The sequence below is a fragment of the Lagopus leucura genome, unplaced genomic scaffold (assembly GCF_019238085.1).
Source record: "Lagopus leucura isolate 7727_CA_CO unplaced genomic scaffold, USGS_WTPT01 Super-Scaffold_100001, whole genome shotgun sequence".
Taxonomy (NCBI): Eukaryota; Metazoa; Chordata; class Aves; order Galliformes; family Phasianidae; genus Lagopus; species Lagopus leucura.
In genome coordinates this window covers 71,323,093-71,345,161 of record NW_024962262.1, presented here as the reverse complement: position 1 = coordinate 71,345,161, position 22,069 = coordinate 71,323,093, and the positions used below count along the sequence as shown (strand labels likewise).

General features: G+C 37.7%; 1 protein-coding gene across 1 annotated transcript in view; it reads right to left on the bottom strand.

Annotated features, from left to right (window-relative positions):
• Positions 1 to 22,069, bottom strand: part of DSCAM (DS cell adhesion molecule) — a 370,474-nt gene that overhangs the window by 71,493 nt on the left and 276,912 nt on the right. Inside the window, exons 14-18 of the mRNA XM_042867346.1 lie at positions 18,411 to 18,481; positions 12,647 to 12,887; positions 10,822 to 10,968; positions 8,970 to 9,125; positions 529 to 662 (exon numbers count right to left, since the gene is read on the bottom strand). Coding sequence (XP_042723280.1) covers positions 529 to 662; positions 8,970 to 9,125; positions 10,822 to 10,968; positions 12,647 to 12,887; positions 18,411 to 18,481 — 749 coding nt within the window. The remainder of the gene's footprint in view (positions 1 to 528; positions 663 to 8,969; positions 9,126 to 10,821; positions 10,969 to 12,646; positions 12,888 to 18,410; positions 18,482 to 22,069) is intronic.

Genomic DNA, 22,069 nt, shown 5'->3' with positions numbered 1-22,069 from the left:
ATTCTTCCCTTTACTTAAAGATAACTGGGTTCTTTTGTGACTCGTAGAGAGAAAAAAATACCTGATAATAATTCAGTTTTTCTCACTGCATTCTCAGAAAGTAATAGCATGTAAACCCAGAATAAGCAAATACTCCTGGGCACAAATCAGCTCACTCACAAGCAAATATGTTGTTCACAAGCCATTATGCTCTTTCACACAAGAATACACAAGCCAAAAAGGGAAGTAACATGAAAACACAACTCAGATTAGGCAATTAGGTAAATAAATACGCATTTCCAGCTGTAATAGGGCTGATCATAGGTTTGAAACATTTTCTCAGTCACTGTTCTGCACTATATTTTGTGTGCTGCCGAAGGTCAGTATGTGGGAAAAAACATCACCAGCCCTCAATCACTCCCTTAGCCCCAGAATCCCCTTTTAATCTTTGTTGAAGGAAACAAAATAAATTAAGAGCAGCACTGAGCCAACACGTTTTTAGTTCTGCAGGTCAGTATAGCCCTTTTATGGTTGTGCTGTGGGACTCACCGTGGGGTAGGGGTGTGAGCAGAACACGGTGTATTTCCGGATGATGCCGTTGAGCTTGAGGGGAGGGAGCCAGGACACGAAGACGGTGGAGGCTGAAGATGCAGCTGCTTTAACGCCAGCAGGAGGGCCTGGAACTGGAGAGAAAAGCTGTGTTAAGGGCAGCCCAGTGGGGTGTGTCACTTTGATAACCATGATCCTGTGGACCAATGTGGACACCCTGTATTAGCCTGCATGCTGGGGGAGAGGGTTTGAAGGTGTGTTCACATCACTAGGGAGGGAAGCCTCAATGAATTTTAGAGGGACCCAAAGTAACACTGCCACTGCTGGTTAAACTTCTGTGAAGCACCGTTCCCAGCCTGCATACATGAAACTTTGTGTGCTTGCAGCCTGGAAGGCCAACAGTGGCATCCTGCATCAGAAGAGGGGTGGCCAGCAGGGAGAGGGAGGTCATTGTCCCCCTCTGCTCTGCCCTCATGAGGCCTCATATGGAGTATTGAGTCCAGCCCTGGGGTCCCCAGCACAAGGAGGACTGGAGCTGTTGGAATGGGTCCAGAGGAGGCTACAATAATGATCAGAGGGCTGGAGCATCTCTCCTACGTAGAAAGGCTGAGGCAGCTGGGCTTGTGCAGCCTGGAGAAGACCACATTGTGGCTTTCCACTGCTTGAGGGGAGCTTACAATCAGAATGGAGACCAGTTTTTTACGCAGGCAGATAGCAATAGTTAAAAGGGAAATGGCTTTATAAGGGGAAATGGCTTTATACTAAAAGTGGAGAGATTTAGGTTAGGTGTTGGGAAAATTCTTCATCCAGAGGGCAGTGAAGCTCTGGCACAGCTGCCCAGAGAAGCTGTGGTGCCCCATCCCTGGAGGTGCTCAAAGCCAGGTTGGATGGGGCCCTGGCAGTCTGAGCTTGGGGGGGGCAGCCCTGCTCATGGGGTGCGTGGGCTTTGAGGCTCCTTCCAACCTCAACCATTCTATGATTCTTTAATAACTACCTTGGCTGCAGCCAGTGAAAACTGCCAAATCATGTATTAATGTAAATGTTAGCTCAGTTTTGAAGATGTAAATCATGCCAAATGATTATTCACTGTATAAATAATATGTATTTGAACACTTTAATGGCTACACACAGTAGAGCTGTGAATTTAATGAAGTGGAGAGCAAACAAGCTCTGGTGCTGTGCAATTAGCACTGCCTGATGAGACCCAGGCATACCTAGTCATATGATGTGTCAGCAGCCTCCTATCCCTAGACTTGCCCTCAGCAGCTCTGACCTGTATCTGGCGCTGCACTACATGTACACATTTATTTTTCTAATTAGCTATCTGTGTAAGCTACTGAAAACTGTTTTCAGAAAAAAAGAGGAAAAAATGCTTCTCTCAAATTGAATGGAAAACACTCAGGCTAGGAAATGAAAAAATCTTGATACATCATATTGACTTTTACTTTGAGAAAGATTTCAAATTTATGTGCATGTTCATTTTCAAGCTCATGCCACATTCTCTAGATTTGCTCCTATAATAATGTGAAAATAAACCTCCTGCATGCTAGAATATCCATTAAGTATCACATATATGTAATCTTGTACTTAACCAAAGCAGTAAGAGTAGAATAAAGTTTCCTGGAATAAGAAGTTTGAACAGGAAAATATTTAAAAATAGCATTAAATCCATCAAAGTAAATAATTTACAAGATATTTTTAATATTGCATGTGCAGAATATTCATGTTAAATTATTAAAATAGGTATGTTATATTGGAAATAACTGCATGGGTTATTAAAGATGAAATAACACATTTGTATGGATTTTGTCTTCTGCTGAATTTTTTTGTGAGGTATTTCACATTTTTTGTCTAATTTCAAGTAAAACTAACAAAATATTAGAATTTCCAGTAAAAAAAATGCTTCCAGAGCTTGATCAGCTTTCTTTATATTAACAGAAAGCATTCATTGTGTATTAGAGATGGACAAAATCTTTCCCAGCAAGCAGATTTTCATAGGTAGACCCTTAATCTTGGCTCTCTAAGTTTAAATGAATACAAAAATTTGCTCATAAAGAAAAGTCTGACTGCCCGAGACCTTAGCTGTTTAGGTAACTGTTTTGGATTTTTTAAAAAGCATATAAAGAAACCTTCAATTTTATGCCTATATACACACAAATGGAAGATGCAGCAAAACTGATAGATAAGCATCACTCAGTGCAATATTTCTGAATATGCCCTTTCTACTTATAATGTTTTGAAAAAGCTAATAAGGCATCAAGTGAAAATGTCGTGATTATAATTGCATGCAAACCCAGCCACTTGCTGCAAAGGGGCTAATTCGGCTCGCAGCTCTATCCAATACAGAGTAAATATTGATGCTTGACAGCATTCAACTGCTATTTGTACCCAGCTCATTAGAAATGCTATTTGCTCCTGCTGCTGAAGAATGAAAGCTAGCTCTCCAGGGTAATTAATTAACCCACAGGGGGATTCCTTTACAGTTAGTAATGTTTTCTGGAAATCACTGCAAATAGATGTATGAGGTTCAAGTAATTTATTGTTAAACCAGGGTGTGATCTATAGGGACACATTCAGATGGTAATTGGTCATAGCTGTCAACTGTTTGGAATTCATCTCGCATTTTCTAGTCATTGGTCACACATGGAAAACATGACTCGACACTGGATAGTATTTCTGTTTGGTATACAGACCAGTAGAAGGGGATGTTAGAAAGAACTCAGGAAGTTACATAGTCAAATTTCTGAACTTTTTCTAATCTAAGAACCCTTCCACCTTCTTGGATCAGAGGCTGGAATCGGGTAACAGTTTTGGCAGTGTTTCCAAAATTACTCCATATGTTCAATTATTAATCCTCCTCTTGTTACACTGCTTAACTTTTCCAGGTTGTATGCATGGAAATGATAGTGTGTGGGGTAACACATTTCCTTATCAAGAATCTTGCATTCAGGTCCTTTCTAACATAAGCCATTCTGTGATACTTTAAAGATCCCCACTGACCTCTGTCCAGAGGATAAAGTCATTTTCCTGCTCATTCACTAGACTAAACAAGATTATTATGAGTTAATGTGGCATTAGCTGAAACACTTGTTTCTAAACATGGGCTCCTTTCATATCTGAAGAAGGTGTGCAGGAGGAATGTGGTACCTACTGCATCTTGGTGAGGAAAGATACATCTTGTTATACTAACTTGAGGTATTTCTCTTGTTGCTATTGCATCCTGTAGCCTTGTTACCTTCAGACATGCTGAGACACCAGCACAAAGAGATGTCCATGGATGTTTATTTGGAACACTGATTCCCATAGATCCCAACACAGACAAGCTAAACGTGTGCTATAGCACAGATTCTTCTTCCTGTGGTCACCAGGTTTAAAACAGTGGTAAGAGGCTGAAGAAAAAACAGGGCAGAGCACAGGGAAGCAGAGAACTGCTTCCAGCCAACTTTGCCAGCTTCGAGAGAGTAGATTTGGCATTTGATTTAAAATCAAAGATAGCCTCATGCTCCAGCTAACAAGGCTTTCAGAGTCACAGAAATAGCATGCAGCTTTCATGTAGACAAGAACACTTCGTATTCTTGACACTGCAAGTGAAATGCAAACACAGAGAAAGCAATTATCCTGACATGACTAGTCCAGGGAACTGCATTTAGATGTGCAGGATAATGGGGAGGAGCTCCAGGAACTTTCTCATTCCCTTTTTCATAAGCAGTTAAATTATCACCATTTTTCTTCACAGTATTGAATAGCAGGGAGGCAAGTGCTGTGCATTTAGGAGTAATATAACCATTATATCAGAAAAAAGAACATGGCTCCCTAAGAGATTTCTAATTCCATACCACACAAGACTGCCCTAAGAACTGCTACATTTATGAAAAACAAAACTAAATAAAAGCCTTATTACTTCCAGTAGTCCTATGTTAATGTACATATTACATCTAAAATTTCAATTTATGCTAACTGAAATACTAAATAAAATAATGTATTATGGGTACATTATTGGCAAATTTACAACACAGTGTCCAGACTTAAGCCATATAAGCCTCTTCAGGACAGAGGTGAATTACACAGCCACCCCTATCACCAGTGGGTAGAAACTATGCAGAATTGAGCAATGAGCCTGCTTTTATTGGATTTATGCTCATTCCATTAAGAAAAAATATGGAGCTTCATCAGATGGCATCTGTACATCCACCCTGTCACACCAGTCGCCAAGAATATAATGTCCAGAGAGAGAGAGGAGAGGGGGGAAATCTCATTGGATTCAGGCAGAATTGAGCCTTGATTACATGAAGGGATTTAGTGTTACTCCTCCCTGTGGAACAGGCTCCCCAGAGGAGCAGTGACTATGGCCCCAAGCTGACAGAGTTCGAGAAGCATCTGGACAACGCTCTCAGACATACGGTGTGATTTTTTGGGTGGTCCTATTTGGAGCTGGGAGTTGGATTGGATGATCCTTCTGCGTCCATTCCAACGCAGGATATTCAATGATTCAATGATTCCTGATCACATAAACCCCAGAAGCAATGTCTACTGGGCACCAAGTGACAAGCAGCCATTCCAGTCCTAATTGCCAACTATAGGAAGCTTTGCCTGAGAGCTGTGTCCTGTGTTCATCCCTTCCACCTAAGGTTGGAGATGCTTCAGTTTGCTGAGGTGCTACATGGCGCATCCAGCTTATAAGGGGAACAAACACATTTTTTTTTAATATGGTTTTATAATATCATATTTGCAACACAGAAACAGAAAGAAAATTCATTGTTCCCCATTGCTACTGAGTAGGGTAGCTTATGAGGCCATAGTTTATACAGTGTGAGGAAGAGAATTTGAAGAAACTTCAATTTTAAATGACGTAATAAAATGAGTCCTTGGGTGAAGAAGAGAACCAGCTTGTTTAAAACTCTGTGCAAAGTAAAAAGGGCAAGGGACAAAAACACAATTAGTTCTTTAAAAAATAGTCATTTCTGCTTCACTTCTATTTCTGACAAGGGGAACTTCAAGAGAAATGACAACACCATCACGACTGAAAATGAGACAAAAGCCAAATACGATCACATTGAGAGGATAGTTCATTCCCTACTATTTGCTAGAACTATTCCCATTTCATAAGCTGATCAGCAGTAGCGTCTGACCCCTGGTGTCTAAAATAAGTACAAAATGTTACAAGAAACCGAAGCTTCAATTCATTTCATTCAGGCTGACTGCTTTACTCCCTGGGTACTCTTATTTTGCCACACTGGAGATTTCAGAACTGCAAAAGAAATTCCGGCCTGATGTCTCTAAACCAAACAGCAGCAGAGAAGTGACAGGAGGCTACGATCTGCCTTTCAAAAGCAGCAAGGGATCATGCTGCACCATCGATTTTGCAAAGAAAAGTTTCTTCTAATCCAAAAGAAATGAAAAAAGGAAAATAAATCAATGGTGTGATAAGGTCTTGTAGTAATAACGATATGGAAGGCTTGGCAGCCACTTAAAAATATCTCAGAATTACAGATTTTTATTAGAGGACAATGGAATATCTTAGGTCACAATTTTAACAAAAGAAGGACTGGAAGTAGAAATATAATATTTCTAGATCTAAGCTCTGTTAAGATTGCAATGATTTGTATTCGTCCTGCTAAGATTATGCTCAAAAATTACTTCAGAGTAGAATCTTTTGGATGCGCTGAAATTAGCCCTACTTTTAACAGGAGTTTCTTTTCTTTAGAATACTACAGAAGAAATACCTGAGGATCAAGAGATCTACTAGATACTTACAGATGGCAATATGAATGCTCTTTTTCCATTTAACTTCCATAGCCTTAAGGATGGTTAAAAGTGGTACTTGAGTTTGAGCTTAATTTTCACGGCAGCCCCTCGTGTATTCCACTTTAGACTTTTACTGCTCTTTAATAAAAAAAATTGTCAAGCTGAAGCAAAACATGAAATGACTGCATTTTTTAGCAACACCTTTCAGTTTAGTTTTTCTGGACAAAAGATTTAATGAGTGGAATCACTGTAAGGCAACACAAAACATCAGAAAAGTTTAGCATACCGCCTCAGGGTGAATTACTGCTGAACAGCCCTGTGGTTTCATCGCCAGAGGGATTAAAGATAAGATATGAGCCATTGCACAGCAGCCAAACATAGGCAGATGACATGTGTTTCCCAGATCTCAGGGCCTGTCTGATCTCAGAAACAGAGAGAGCAAAAGAGCCACCAAGATTTAGGGAAAAGCAAACTAGACAGAAGAGAGTTAAGAAAAATAAAAAACAAAAATAAAAAATGTGGATCTTCTACTATTTCAGGACTGTTTTAAACTGGAAACAGATAGGATGGAAAAGGTCAGGGAACAACAGCCACAGCAACCCTTCCAATAAAAAATACTTTTATAAAGCAGGAAGTCATCCATTGGTCTCCCTGGCCAGAAAAGGAGATGGAAGTTTTCAACACACATTTAGCAGTGGAGATTGTATTATCATAGAATAACCCAAGTTGGAAGGGATCCACAAGGATCAAGAAGTCCAGCTCCTTGCTCCACATGGGACCACCCAACATCAAACCCTATGTCTGAACCCTATGTATGAGAGCACTGTGTAGATATTCCCTGAACTCCATCAGTGGTGGCCGTGCCCACAGCCCTGTGCAGCCCGTTCCCCGCCCACCGCCCTGTGGTGCAGCCCCTTTCCCTGACCCCCAGCTGCCCTCCCCTGACATAGCTCCATGCTGTTCCCTTGGGCGCTGGTGCTGTGCAGTATTGAAGAGCTGTAGGCCACCATGACCTCAGCCTCCTCTGCTGTGGACTTCAGCCACCAGTCATACATCTTCCCCTCTAAAACTGTCACCATCACTGTTATTTTTTGAGACAAGCTTAGTAAACTATGATGGCTGCAATGCTCTTTCTTGCAGGGGGTGGTCTCAGCTCAATGGCAGAAAAATTTCAGGAACATTAAAACACTCTACTGTTGTTCCAGATAAGAGACAGAGATACTGCAGGCACCGATTCTGTCATCTGTTCAGTTTTCTAAAGCTGGAAGAACTTCATACAGAGCCCAGATGTTATCCACATTCAAGCAAGTTTTGGTGGCTAACAGTTCCCCTTAATTTTTTTTTTTTTTTTTTTTTTTTTTTTTTTTTTTAACTCAAAAGGAACTAATACAGGGGCCTTATGACTTCCCTTGTATTTATACCTTGAAATGCCAATCCAGGGACCAGAGGTTGTTTCTACTGTTGGGCTTTTCAAGGATTTCTGGAAGTACGTCTCTCTGGTCAGTTTGAGATGTAAGGCAACAGGACCAGCAGGCCAGTTCAACACATAAAGCAGCAAGCTGCAATGCTGTTCAAAGGTGGAGGCCTAAATTTCCTCACATTTCTCAGCTATAAAGCATTCACTTTTTTTAATGATAACACAACTTTGATCAAAATAATGGATTGTAGTAAGTATGTTGAAATAGAACAAGGAGAAAATAAGCAAATTCATAGCATGATAAAAAAAGTTCAGAAGTCCAAATTTTTACACTACAGTCCCTCGATACATCTATAGGTACAGCCACATGGCCTTCCAATGGATGTAAGTTTTAGAATGAGTCCCTTAGTATTTGTTGGAAAAATTTCTTAGTATTCACCCAGTCAGTTAATCACTGAACCTACTCTCACTTTCACTGGCACTTTTGTAGATCTTATTAAAAATAACAATAATAAAAAAAGTCAAATATATTCAGTAAACTGGATGAGTAACAAGGAAAATCCATTGATTAGTTTCCTAGAAAAAATTCACAGGAGAATTTTCCAATCAAACCTGTTTAGTTAACTTCATTGCTAGGACAGTGCCAATGTTTATTCCTGCCAAAATATTCTTATCTAATAGTATCCAGATGTTCAGAAGTCTTCACAGAAGTATTCATCCATCTCAAAGATTTTTCAAAGCATCTAAACTGGATAGAGAGAAAACTTAAAATTTCAGCATTAGGACTTAAATTTTCCATGCTCTAATCAATAAAAAAGCAGGAGATTTTTATTCTCCATTTTGCTTCTGAAAGAAGAGGTGTTTGGAGGAAGTTTTTGCCTTATATCAAAGAAAACCTTTTTAGAGGCATCTCAGTTATATAAGAACACCCCAGAATAGTCATTTCCTCTTTCCCCCTTTTCAATCATTTTGAATTAACTCAAAAGCACTCAAAATTCTCCTGTTAGATCCTGAGGTATTTGAAAACAAAAGTAAAGATAAACCTATTTAGATCATGAGAATTACCTACAAACTCCTGGCTAATCTGAACTGGAGTCCTGGAAAATCTCAGACTGTTTTCAAAGATGTGGGTGCACACTGCTCTCTGTGTGTTTCTAACTCAAGATTTTCAGACAGAAATCTCACTCTGACTGTTTGTATACAATATTTGCACTACTTTAAAAGCTTGAGGCATACAAGCCTCTTGTGGAAGCAGGAATGGAAATGCTTTACTCCTTACCATCTTCTTTAGTGCGAGTGAAAATTTGTTCACTTCTCACTCCATCTCCAGCTCGCGTGAAAGCCAGCACCTGAATGCTGTAGTTGGTGTATTTTTCCAGACCATCAAGCTCCAGAGATGGCTGTGTAGTTGTGACATTCCTTATTTCTCCTAGCTCTATAGAATAAGAAGGAAATACAGTTATTGGCAAGGTCAGTCTTTTCTAAGCTATTGATACCTACTGTGAATATCTTGAAGATTAAAAAATGTAATTCTTTATTATTACAAAATAGCAATAGACTAAATTCCTTTATATTTGGATTTATTACAGTTCAAAGCAGACCTGTTTTTGGCTTCAAACTCATTTCATTTTTTTAAATACAGAGAATAGAATTTAATATTTTTAATTATAAAATATTTCAGACAGAACATATGAGAATAAATTATTTTAAAATACAACCTAAAGCAAAAATGAGCCAATTATTTTACAAAGGGTTTCCATTTTTGAGAAAAACAGACAAACAAAAAAAATAGCCACTTCGTTTTAAAATATGAATCAAGTGCTTCTGCAAAGCACTTGATGGCAGTAATACCAGCTAGCAATAGGTTTAAACATAGTAAAATCAGATTTACTTGCAGAAAGATGATGCACTTTATATGTATTGTTTTTTCAACAAGCTAAGAACTATAATCCATATGGAAAAAAAAGCTTGGGACATATTTAGGGCAGAAAATAAAGCTGAGGAAAAAAAAAAAGATGAAAATTCAGTTTTAAGCACTGCATGAACATCATCTTTTTTTCATCATGCTGTAAGACATCATGTAGGAGCTTAGACATGCACTGATAATATTCACATAGGAACTGATCCAAATACTACAGTCATCACTGAACATTTAGTTTTAAGTCAGTCACGTCTACATTTTTATGCATGATTTTAATGTATTTTTCATTTTTAACTTTAAATAAACAAAGGCATTGGTGGCTTATTTCTGATGTTGCCAGAAGTAAGAATGGGCCCTAGAGTTATACTTCCACTCTGAGTTTCCCTTGTCATACTAACAGAGGTCAGGATTTACAAGATGACTGTATATTAGAATGAACTGTGATTCTGATGGATGAACACAAAAGAAGGAAGACAGGTCACTGCCCTAGAGCTGCAAAAATTCAACAGAGCTAATAGGAATAAAGGCATGAAATAAAGACCTATTATACAAGAAAGGGCCACAAGTAGAATTATTGCCATCGTGTGATAAATTGCAGATAAATAGGGCATCTTTGTTCTTTTTTGTTCATTTCACTCATTTTCCACTCAGTGGTTTACTTATTATGCTAATATGCTAATAATGCTAAGAGTACAAAATATAAGCCGAACAGAAGAAGCTGGTATGAAAATAATAAGCCTTTTTCCAAAATATTTCCTTCTTTTGTCTTCAACTGTGGTGTTAAAATATATTGCCCCCCCCCCCCAAAAAAAAAAAAAAAAAAGGTAAATAACTGATTAACTAGATAACAAAGAGAACTAAAACAAAGTACAAGGTTAGGCAGGTGTTTTCAAAGTTCATATTATCATTCTTTAATAAAGACCCACTTGACTATGTAAATGAGATGAAATTTGTTGAGTCATTTTGGGTACTTTTCAGGTCTATGGAATGTTGCAGTCCCATGGTGGAAGCCTTCCCAAAGGCCTCTCCAGTCAGCTTTGCAATGCCTGCTACTGTGTTAAAGCTCTATAGAAGATAGCTTCCTTTCACAGGTAGATGATGCTTTCTCCCAACCAAAGAGTAAAGGAAGTACAATGCTTTCACAACAGATAATAAATGACATAATTGCTATATATGCCCTGCTACTTAGTGATTGTTAGAATTCTATTACCTCCATCCAAGAGATTGGCCCAATAGATAACCCTGAATCCTTGCAGAATCCCATTCAGAGTTTCTTTTGCCAGCGTTGACCAAGAAATAGAAATGGTTTCTGGTGATGTGGCAGTGGCTTGCACATTCCCTGGAGGGCAGCTGGGCACTGAAATAAAATATTCACTATCTTTAACTTGATGAATTTACCGCATGCATGTATCTAGTTTGAAGAAATGTATACGAAAGAGCACTCTTCCATACTTGTTAGAAGACTCCCCTTTGGCTACACCAAAGGGGAAATCTGCATTGCTGTCCCACCACCCATTATTTGTCAGTTACATACTGTTAAAAGTGCTAAGCCTTAAGTCTTGCTAGAATCCACATGTTTCTGCAAGTGTAGCTGATGTCCCTGGAATGACTTTTGATATATTCCATCCTCGCTGACTTGTCTTTCAACAGCAGTTTGCTTTTTGCTGTTATTTTTTTTTAATGTTTTTGTATTAATTGAAATGTGTCCTAGTGATGAAAAATACAGAACATACTTTACAAATGATTTTAAATTTTTTTCTAAGCTCTGTCTCAAATTGCCATCTTTCTGAAAAATCCTGTCTCCTCAAATCAGTATAGAGCAGGAGAAGGAAGCAGCTGCTTGAAAAAGTATTGGGAAAAATATCAATGGAATATTTTCACTAACATTTAGAAGAAAAAAAAAAAATCAGCGAGATATTAAGTATTTTCTGTTCGCTGTTCAGCTTTACAGCAATAACTCCAGTATTAGTTTTTGATGCTGCTTTAAAAGCTCATCTTTAATTTTGAGGGTGAGCCAAAACTGAACAAGGACAAAAAAAGAATATTAAGAAAAACAGATTCTGAAGATAAAAATATTACACATTATAATTCAAAATATGTAAGTGTAAGTATACTGCTTTCTGGCTTCTTGCAGTAATGTGTCTGGGCCTAGAAACATTCAGAGAAAATGAAAATCACCAGCCTTCCAGGAAGCATATGCCTCAAAGTCTGTAGCTCTCAAGAATTTTCTCAATTTCCCACATACAAAAAGTCAGATTCTTAGCTGGCACCGACTTCAATACACTGAAAATCTGGCCTATGCCATCTATAAGGATTATATAGAGTTTGCTTTTGTACTCCCCTAAAATACTGAGCTTCTTTTTGGATATGAAAACATTCTCTTTTTCCACTAGAGGACTCCCTTTCATTGTTTGAGAAGTGCATTTTACACAGTTTGAAAAACATATCTAAGTTGTTTCTTAGATTAGAAAGCTTACATTTTGGCTGAAATAATGACTTTATTTTCTTTTAATCATAAGTTTGGATATCCTTGAAAACACATCTCTGTTTAGGGTGACAAGAGATTATGTAATACAAGGCCTCCTGGTTTCCCAGCAGTTTGATTTGGAAACAAAATAAAGCCAACAAAACAGTATCACTTCCCCTTTCTGAGTTACAGTTAGCATCTCTCAAAGTGCATAATGAAGCTACAATGAGATCACAAAATTTGCAAATATGTAAACACCAGAGTAATTAGCTTTTTAATGAAAGTTATGATCTTAGTCAATATTATTCACAATAGGATATATCCCATCAGTACAGTTAGCATTTATTTACCTGAATGATTCTGGATCAGTTGCAATGATAATTGTACATAGCCAGTGGCTAGCCTCCTCCTATCCACCTTCCCAGTTGTTCACTATATTTAGCAAGTGCAAAGCCTGGTCTTACATTATTCTGTCTACAACAACCACTAATTGAGCAGCAAATATACAAGGTAAAAAGAAATAAAGAAAACATAATGTGACTCACAACAGCTGTTTGCCAAGACCTACCATCCTCAAGAGTAGTGGTGATGATTTCCTGAGAAGAAGGTCCTATTCCAGCTCGGTTACAAGCTTGAACTACCATGCCATATTGTGTGAATTTCTTCAGGTTATTCAGGGTATAAACTTCACTGTCCCCTGTGGTATCAATACTGATGATGTTGAACTGGAAATTGCCACCTGCACTGTATTCCCGATAACCTATCTGGTATCCACGAATAATTCCATTTTGCAAGTGCTTCTTTGGAGCCTAAACAGGATATGAAAAAATACACTTTAAATACATATCTCCAAAGTCAAGTTGGTCCCTTAAAAATTTTGGAATTCGCAAGAAGTCAGCTTTTTTTTTTTTTCCTCCTATTGCAAGCAAGTCTCTTTCTAAGCAAAAATTCAAAAATCCTCCTTGCACATGAAATCAAAGCTTTATACAATTATACATAAATTTGAACATAGGTTGCTTAAATAGTGCATTCCTGAGCTGAAATTAAGACCATTAAATGGCCATACAAGGAAAAATCTGAGAAAGAAATATTTCTTGAATAAAGTTTAAGTGTGTAATGTTTTGTTCTCCTATCAGATGAACCAAAGTTGACTTGCTAATAGTATATTTGCATTATAGGCATACCATTTCCTACTAATAGTGTTTTTGCCAGAAGACCCTACCGTTCACTCACTAAATCTTTAGTAGCACATTTATTGATCTGTTGAAAGCAGTTAGGTGTAGTTTATTGAGTCAGCATTGGGAAATTTTTATGCTGTGCTTTGAAATATGCTTGTGTTCATTCAGGGTGTATTGTAGAAAGATGACTAGATAATGAGTGCTGAAAGCAATAATGAATTGGAAAGCAGGGATTTGCATAATGAATAGCTAGGAAGACAAGGAGTAAGATATCTGGCTTTCAAAAATATGGTCAGTACAAAAATTGTTAGCCATAATTATATATGGTAGTTTTCAGTCAAAGCAGAAGATTCCTTGTATCTTAACTAGTGGAAATAATCAGCATTCTGCAGCAAAAATTGTTGTCAGTAAAATAAGGCTTGGCAACTCAGGGAAAAAGACCTTTACTGTCAGAAACACCTTTTATGATTTTATTTAATTAGTAGTGGACTAATTTCAGTATGTGATTATGTTCCTGCCTGATATTCCAGTGAATATTAGATGTAATTAGTACAAACATTTTAAGGCACAGTTTATAATCCATGGACAAACAGCTCTTCTAAATCCATCAGCTTTCTTCCAAATTCACACCAGATACCACCAAGCTCATCTGTTCCACTGACCCATACGAAAGGTCATGGCGATGCAGCTTATCAGAGAGAAACTTTAGATGAGTTTCACTGGCATAGGCAGCAATTTCTCTTGTTACTATATCCAACTAAATGTACTGAGAAACTCTCTCTCAAGACTGCTTCTTTCTGCCACAGGACTTGTCTGCTTCAGCATGTTTCTCATCCACTGGAGCAAAGTCTCACTTGAGCTAATAAAGCCAGCACAGAATTCAAATTTTATCCACTACAGACAAATCATCGCTCTGCAAAAATCAGCACCTTCCTCATATTTAAAAGCTATCACTGGATGGATCTGACTGTATTATCTTTCCAGATGCTTTACATTCTTCCTTCCTGCTGCCTTCAGAATTTCCCATGTTATTTTAGTTCTTCTGTTACTGATAAGCTCTCTGCATACACGGTGCTGTCTGCTCAGCCATAGGTGACCAAATTAGCACTCAGCATGCAAAAAACTGAGTTTCAGGACTTGAATCCCTTCTAAGGACCACAATAAGGATTAGAATTGCTTTCTCAGAATCTAACAGAATACTTGTTCCACGTTAGAACATTTTTGTTTTGTTGTAAACAAAAAACTTCTTTACAAAGATGTCAGTGCACTGTCAGTCTTGAAAAGACGAGGCAAAAAGGCTGAGCTAACATAATCTAAACATTCCAAATTGACTAAAGGACAATCAGCTTGGACAAGGTAGTGAACAACTTGAATGTCAGAGGTAAAAGAGCTTTAAGGCAATGTTGCAGGTAACTGTCTCTTTTCTGAATGTGCAAAACTCTGGAGATGCCACTTTAATTATTCCAGGACATCACTTCTCTCCATTAATGTTGGATTCCACCATACCTTGGCAAATTCTCAACAGCTTGCAAAGAATTTCTTGTCTCTAGTATTAGCAGGAGCCCATTGTGGTCTTGAGGTCTAAAGCATCTCAGAGTTAAAGGCCACAACTGGAACACTCTCACGCGTTACCGTAGGAGATTTTTGAACAAAAGCCATTGCCACAAACACACTGAACTTTCAAGCAACATATATAAAAACATGCACTGTATCATGAGGAATATTTATGCTATGAATGTCACCCCCTACTTATTGCCACTTACAGTACACATTAAGATACCGTGTATTCATATACTATATACTGTAAGGCTTGCATTGTATACCAAGAAAAGTAAATGTGCATCTTTTACACAATAAAATAAAGAACTACACAACAAATATGCACATATCATACTGTAAAACAGATGGAACATAATGATAAAATTGAACCATATATTTACTCTGCATTGAAATGTTCTCAGAGCAGGACTAGAGCCAGAATAGCCTTTTCAGTGGGAATTCTGTAATTATATACTTTCTCATTTTGAATTGGAATAAAACAGTGAATTTTGAATTTTTTATGAAACATCTTTATAATTGTTTTAGATCAGAGGCTTTTTCTTTAAATAAAATATAAACTTCTTTTTTCTCTTCGAAACATACAGTGCAAAAAAAAGCTCAAAGTCACTTCAGAGTATTGAAATGTTCTGCTCCACAAAAAAATCAAATGCTCCCTTTAATTACTATCTAAGTAATAAGTAAAAAATACTTCATTTTGGATTTACTCTCTGCACAAATAAATCACGCTTGATATCTACATCTTCTTGTTTATATGCCCATTTTTAGTAAAAACATCAGTGAAACAACATTTGTTCATTGAAAATTGTTCATGGGGAAAAATACTGTTAACTTTATCAGTAGTCATAGAATATTATGAAAAAATTTCAGATGTTGATTCCATAAAATGTAATATATTTAAAATAAAATACCAATGACTTCTGTTAAGTACGACATTCTGTAAATGTAAACATGTGTATATGAATAAAGAAGAGAATGGATATTTCACACACCTAAACTGAATGGTTTCTTTTACTTAATAAAGTATTACAAGGAAAAATAATGACTATTTTCATACTTTTTCCTAAACGAGAGTTCCTGTTTTATTCTCATTTTCTCTGCAACCTTTTGAACTCCAAAAATACTGAGGGTTAAAAAATTCAGTGATTTACAACATCGTATAAAGACACACAGAAGTGGAGTAGAATAGAAAAGTTCAGTTGGAAGGGCATTACAGAGAACATCAAATCCAACTGCCTGACTACTTCAGGGCTACCCAAAAGTTAAAGCACACTATTTGTCCAAATGACTTCTGAAAATTGACAGGCATGGGGCATCAAACAACTCTCTAAGAAACTTGTACCAATGTTTGACCACTCTCAGAGTAAATAAATTTTTTCTGATTCCCACTCTGAACTTCCCCTGGTGTGGCTTTGTGCTGTGTGCTTGTGTTCACTGGTTATGAGGGAGAAGGGATTAAATAGATGGGATTAAAGAGACCTATGAAAGCTTGCTTAACCGGAATTTTCTAAAAGGTGGACTAAAAGAAACATTAGCAGAAGATTAACAATGGAAGTAAACTGCAGAAATAGAATTTAGGACAGGACAAAACGTAACTGATCTATTATTTTCTTCTTTTGCTGTTACTAACACCATCTGCATTTAGATAAGGTTTGTCAGCTTTAAGCATAAGCATGGTTCACAAAGCCTCACAAACTTCCAAATAAAAATGACCAGACTATTAATTACTGCATCATGAAGACCTACTAAAAAAGCTAGGATTCAGCAGAACTATAGGACTTCTGATCCATTATTTAACACAGTCCCAAAGAAGTGAGCTGCACAGGACAGAATAGCAAAAATTTGAGGAAAGTGAATGGCTTATTCCTGGCTTCTTGTTTCTTAATTAGGGGACAGCTGTTACAACCTGTCACTCAGGAAATAATTCTTCCAGTAAGGTGGGACTAAGTGAGCACTAATCCTTCAGGAAGGTAGCTCAGTAACTTCACTTTTTTTCTCTAAAGAGCTTCCAGGTCAAGGAAAAGAATTAGAATTTGCCTCCTGTACCACAGAGAAACATAGCACCCATCTGATGAGCTGTCCTATGACCAGATAAAGTAATGATTGTAAATCAAGACAAATAGCTTTCAAGCTGAGCAAGCATAGGCTTGAGAGTACAAAGAATACAATGGACAAAATTTCAGTGCAGACACAACGTTGCCTTTTTCTGTTCATCCTTTCATAATAAGACCTCCAGAGTTTCTGCTGCTTGGAAAACAGCACCCAGTGGGGTTCTGTGGGACGATGAGACTATAGGATTCCCCTGGCTAGAGGACTTACACCAAGAGCAGCTCACTGTCAAAGCACCTCTCGTGCTACTTGACCATACACCATTCACTGACAGTCAATGAATGAAAGATCTGCCATCTTGTTCATTTGGCACATGTACAAACATTGTGGTGCTGCCAATGCACAGCCCTGGCTGTGGCGGAACAAGAGGCAGACAGCAGAATTTTGCGAAGTCAGATTTAACACAGACTGGGTTTATGGGAATAAGACCTTCAAGATTCACAAGAGACTATGTGCTCTTTGCATTCTGTGTGTGCAGTCTCATAGCACTGTTTATAGCAAATGCCAAATGTCTAGTCAGCACCTCAACAGTGCATGGTACTATATTCACATGGGATCAAAGTTCTGGGAGCATGGACTCCCCTTTTCCGATGCGGATATGTGTTGCAGGGGTACTAGCCAGCAACAAGCAGCTCACATCTTAGAGTCATTTCAGTTATGTAAATCCCTCTCTACACTCAGCTCATGAGACTTGTTGGGGCAATGGAGTATATATTCAATATAGAGCTCATTTCTGTGGTTATTTTGTTGTATCAGACACTTGACATTTACAAATCCATCTATTTCCAAACATGATCCTGAGAACTGTTTACACATAAATTAAACTCTAGCTTCTCTTTTCATATGATTCTGGTTTCCAGAAAACACCAAGAGATCAGGGCATTAGATTGTAGCTGAAGTGGTGTGGAAGTAAGAAATTGAACCATTAGATGTGAAAATGTTGCTTGTCCTGTAGCTGTCTGCACATATCTACATCTATAAAGTGTAATGGTAAATTTTCAGAATCACAAAGGACATCTATAAATTGCAGTAGTAAACCAGTGTTGCCTATCTTTTGTCATTTCTTTTGAAAATCTCTTCCAAAGTGAAAATTAAAGAAGCAAGCAAAGTTTTTCAATCTGCCTACCTACACAACCATAAAAGAAGGGGAAAACAATAAAACAAGTTCATGTATAGAAACTTGGGTGTTATAGTTGGCTAGATCTGATGGCACTCATGTTTCCTGAATGCTTTAAAAAGGCAAGAACCCATTAAACATTTATTTTGGTTGTTGAAAATCACTGTACATTCTGCACTACTTCAGTATGCTTTTGCTCTGCTGACAGCACTGAACTTTAAATTGTTGTTTTATTTATACCTTTTTAAAGTAAATTATTATGTATCCCCTCACTCATCAAGTAACCCTGTGCCTAGTGATCAGAAGCCTTTGTTTTGCTAGAAAACACAAAAATAATGTCAGAGATTACATTCTTGGTTGTTTATATTTACCTTCCAGGTAACCCTAATGCTTTGTGAAGATATAGGCTCAAGCTGAACATCCTGGGGTGGACCATCAGGAGCTGGAAGGAAAGAAGAGAGATTCATCAAGATTGCCTTCATAGCACACAGAATTCTGCACTTCACGTGCTATGTTACCATATTAACACAGTAGTATCACAAAGATTTGTACTGTGACAGTATCATACAAAAAAAAACTGAAGCTGCTGCTTCGATCAAAGAAAACCAGACCTTAGCATCTTAGTCATTTAGGTGCCATCTCCAAACAACTGTAAAATACAACACGTACTAAAATGGAGCAACCTGGGAAAAAATTAAGAGTGAAATACAATGACTTTTCTTGTCTAGTGACATGTTCATGATTCTACTTCCATTTTGTAGGTAAGCAAGACACATTTTCATGAGTCAGAATGCTGTAGGTGATAGCAAGGCAACAGAACCTATTTGAAAGCAGGTGAGATAGGAACTTGTCAGTCAGCCTTCATTATTTCACAATTTTCAAAGGATCCTGCCACCCCGCACCCCTTCCTCCTCGCTTACTACAGATTGAGCACATATAGTCAAATACTACACATTTTATACATGAAAACCTAACAATTTACTGTGCCCCCCCCTCCTCTTGACCAATGTAGATATTCCAGTCTGGAAAACAGACAAAAAATAACTATTGGATGGAAAAAGCTCCTGCTAAATAAAGAGAAGCTTCATCTACTATTGATAAGCTGCCAAGGGTATGTGAGATGCTTTAAAGAAAAGCCTGAGACCTGCCTGTCAGCTGGACAGCTACAAAGCAGATCAAGAGTTGATTAGGTTTGAATGGAGAGGTGTGAAAAAAAATTTGCTCAGGAAGATAAATCATTGCAAAAGAAAGAACTGAAGAAAGAAATTAAGTAATCTCAAGCTGTTCCTCTAGAGTTCCTTAGATGAAGTGTGGCCTCAATAAAAGGTATTAAATTAAGTTTAATATAATGACAAGGGATGTAAAGCAATAAAAAGGGTGAGAGGTGGCTGTTAGAGGTGGAGCAGCAGTATATGACAGCTATACTGATAGTAACCAGAACATTTTGCTTTAACTGATGAGAGTAGAGAGACTCAGAATGCAGCTTATAATATATTTAAGTTATTAAATATGCCTCATTCTGAACCTTTTTTGACTGTCTTTTACACAAGTAATATTCACAGATTGAAAGAACTTTATTCCTATTCCCCTTACAATCATGAACAAGAACTAGAGGAGAAAAAATTCACTGACACAAAATGAGGCCTCTGTGAATTTTTGAATGTTGTCTTTGATTCTGTCCAACACAAATACCATTTCTCTGGGAGTGTTATGATACAGTGAAATCAGAGCAAAGTATTCAATTCTGAAAATGGGTTTTAAAATGCACTCCTAGAAACTTTTCCTTGAAAGACCCTAGAAGTTCATACAGACCTGAGTAGCTAACAGTTCCTAGCACACGTGGTGAAATGTTAATGTTAAATAAGAAGTCATTTATTTTACATACTTAGCGCTGTACAGAGCTTGTGACAAACACATAAGCCAGATACCTCAGCTTCCTCTACTGACTTAAGTATTAAACAACAGTTTAAAAGGTTTTGTTTTCTGACAAGCACATGCATGTATATAGTTGCAGTGTATTTTCCAACACAGGAACTAATTGTAGTTGTATGGAGGAAAACGTGTGGTCTATAAGCTTTGGAATCATGAGTAGCTGTGGAAAAGTACAAAACTATGTGCTCAGTTATCGTTTTGCTGCAGAGACCTCAGGTTACAGTAATATGTGATAAATAATCTGCACCCTTGCCAACGGCATGGTTTGAGTTGTTCAGTTTTTCTGTTGCCTTTCCTCTCCCTTTATTTTGCTCTCTTCTCATTACCTTCTCTCCCTTATTCCCTGTGCTCATACTGTTTTCCATTTGCTATTATAAAAGCAGAGAACAGAGGTAAACAGTGATCAAAAAATGATAATCCTGTACACTGCACACCACCTGCACACATGCTTTGCCTAGGCCTGACCCTCCCTCCCTCAATTGTTCCCTAGGTAGATCAGTAACTTTTGAATACAGTTCCACACTGCTGGTCTTTCTCTCCTTATGGACAGCTCCTTTAAAGGTAGTGACAAAAGGATCAATTATTCTGAAGCTTAGTTACAAAGAACTGAATAAAATGTGATGCAGGGTGGAACCTTAGCTCAAGAGGAAGCTGCTTTTTCATTTCAAGGTCAGCTACTGATCCTCACAATTTAATTGTCAATTGGGAAAAACTCAGCAAGTAAAAAGTATTTTGAGAACGGGTGAACAACAGAGAATGAGAGAGTAGACCCAACATCCAACACTCTGATGTTTACAGACAAAGAAAGATGGGCATTTTGTGGATACAGATCATACAGGATGGAAGAATAGATAATCTGCTTTCTACAGTGATTTCATATTTTCATTGAACAAAGGAAGAGAAAAACCACAATGAAATGAGAATTATGTTGCAAACCGTTCACCTTTAATAAAGCTGCATACTGAAAGCTTGTAAACATGGGAATGCTTTTCATTCTTTTTCTTCTATTAGGATAAAAAATGACACGATGAAAGAACAGATGCAGCTTGTGTTGCCTCCTGTTTACTGGGCTTTGCACTGAAAGCCCAGGTGTCCTATTCTTATTCAAAAAGTCCCTTGGAACGAAGACCACGTTCTCCTCACACAGGGTATATTTTGGGTAGTTTCACCAACAGTGAAAATTGGGGGAAATTACTGAGTTGTATTCATACAAACTGGACTGAAAATCTATCACCACGTGTTTAAAGTCTGGGCCAACAGGAAGCTTCAAAAATAAATAGGGTTTTTCACTACCAGGGAACTGTCACCCACATATCTGCACTATGTTTTTCCTCTCAAAATCCCTAGTGAAAAAAGCATTTTAGACTTTACATAAAATAGAAGTAAAGCTGAAGTTAGCATGATAAAAACGTTTTCAAATGCAAATGATCAAGTTTTGATCTGGTCCAGACTTTTCAGAGTAACTTTACCCAGTTTCAATGGGTTGTGTTGAACCTGCTTAGCCGCTTTCACCAGCACACTTTGTACATCTCATACAATAGCATATATCTGGCAGAAGTATTTACATCCATACAAAATTTGAATTTCTAATGACTACAGTAGAGATCTGTAGCCCTCTTCTTCTCATCCATAAGTCTTATCCACTGTTACCTGTAACATTCAGGACTTGTGACATGTGAGCAGGCACAAGGCTCCACTGCCCTTACCATGCTGCCACTTCTCCTAGCCTCGAGAAAAAAACAGTTTTACAAGATGGCAGTTCTAGAGTACAGAAATGAGAGGCTCCAGATATTGAAATGAAAATGAAGGCATGGTTCTCCTGCTACAGAAACCTGTAATGATGTAGAAGAATACACGGAAACAAAGAACAAGGGGAATGGTGCTAACTAATGAAAGATGACTGACTTGCAGAGTAATCACAAAACTACACGATGGGGGCTTTCAGGGATGTAATAGACAAAGAAAAAAAATTTTATGGGGATTAATGTTTTCAAAAGGAGGTAGCTTAAATTAGTTATCTATACTAAATGTATACTAAATTAGTTACCTGTCTGTATTATCCGGTCACCTAAGGAAAAAATGCATAGGGGTGGGCCAC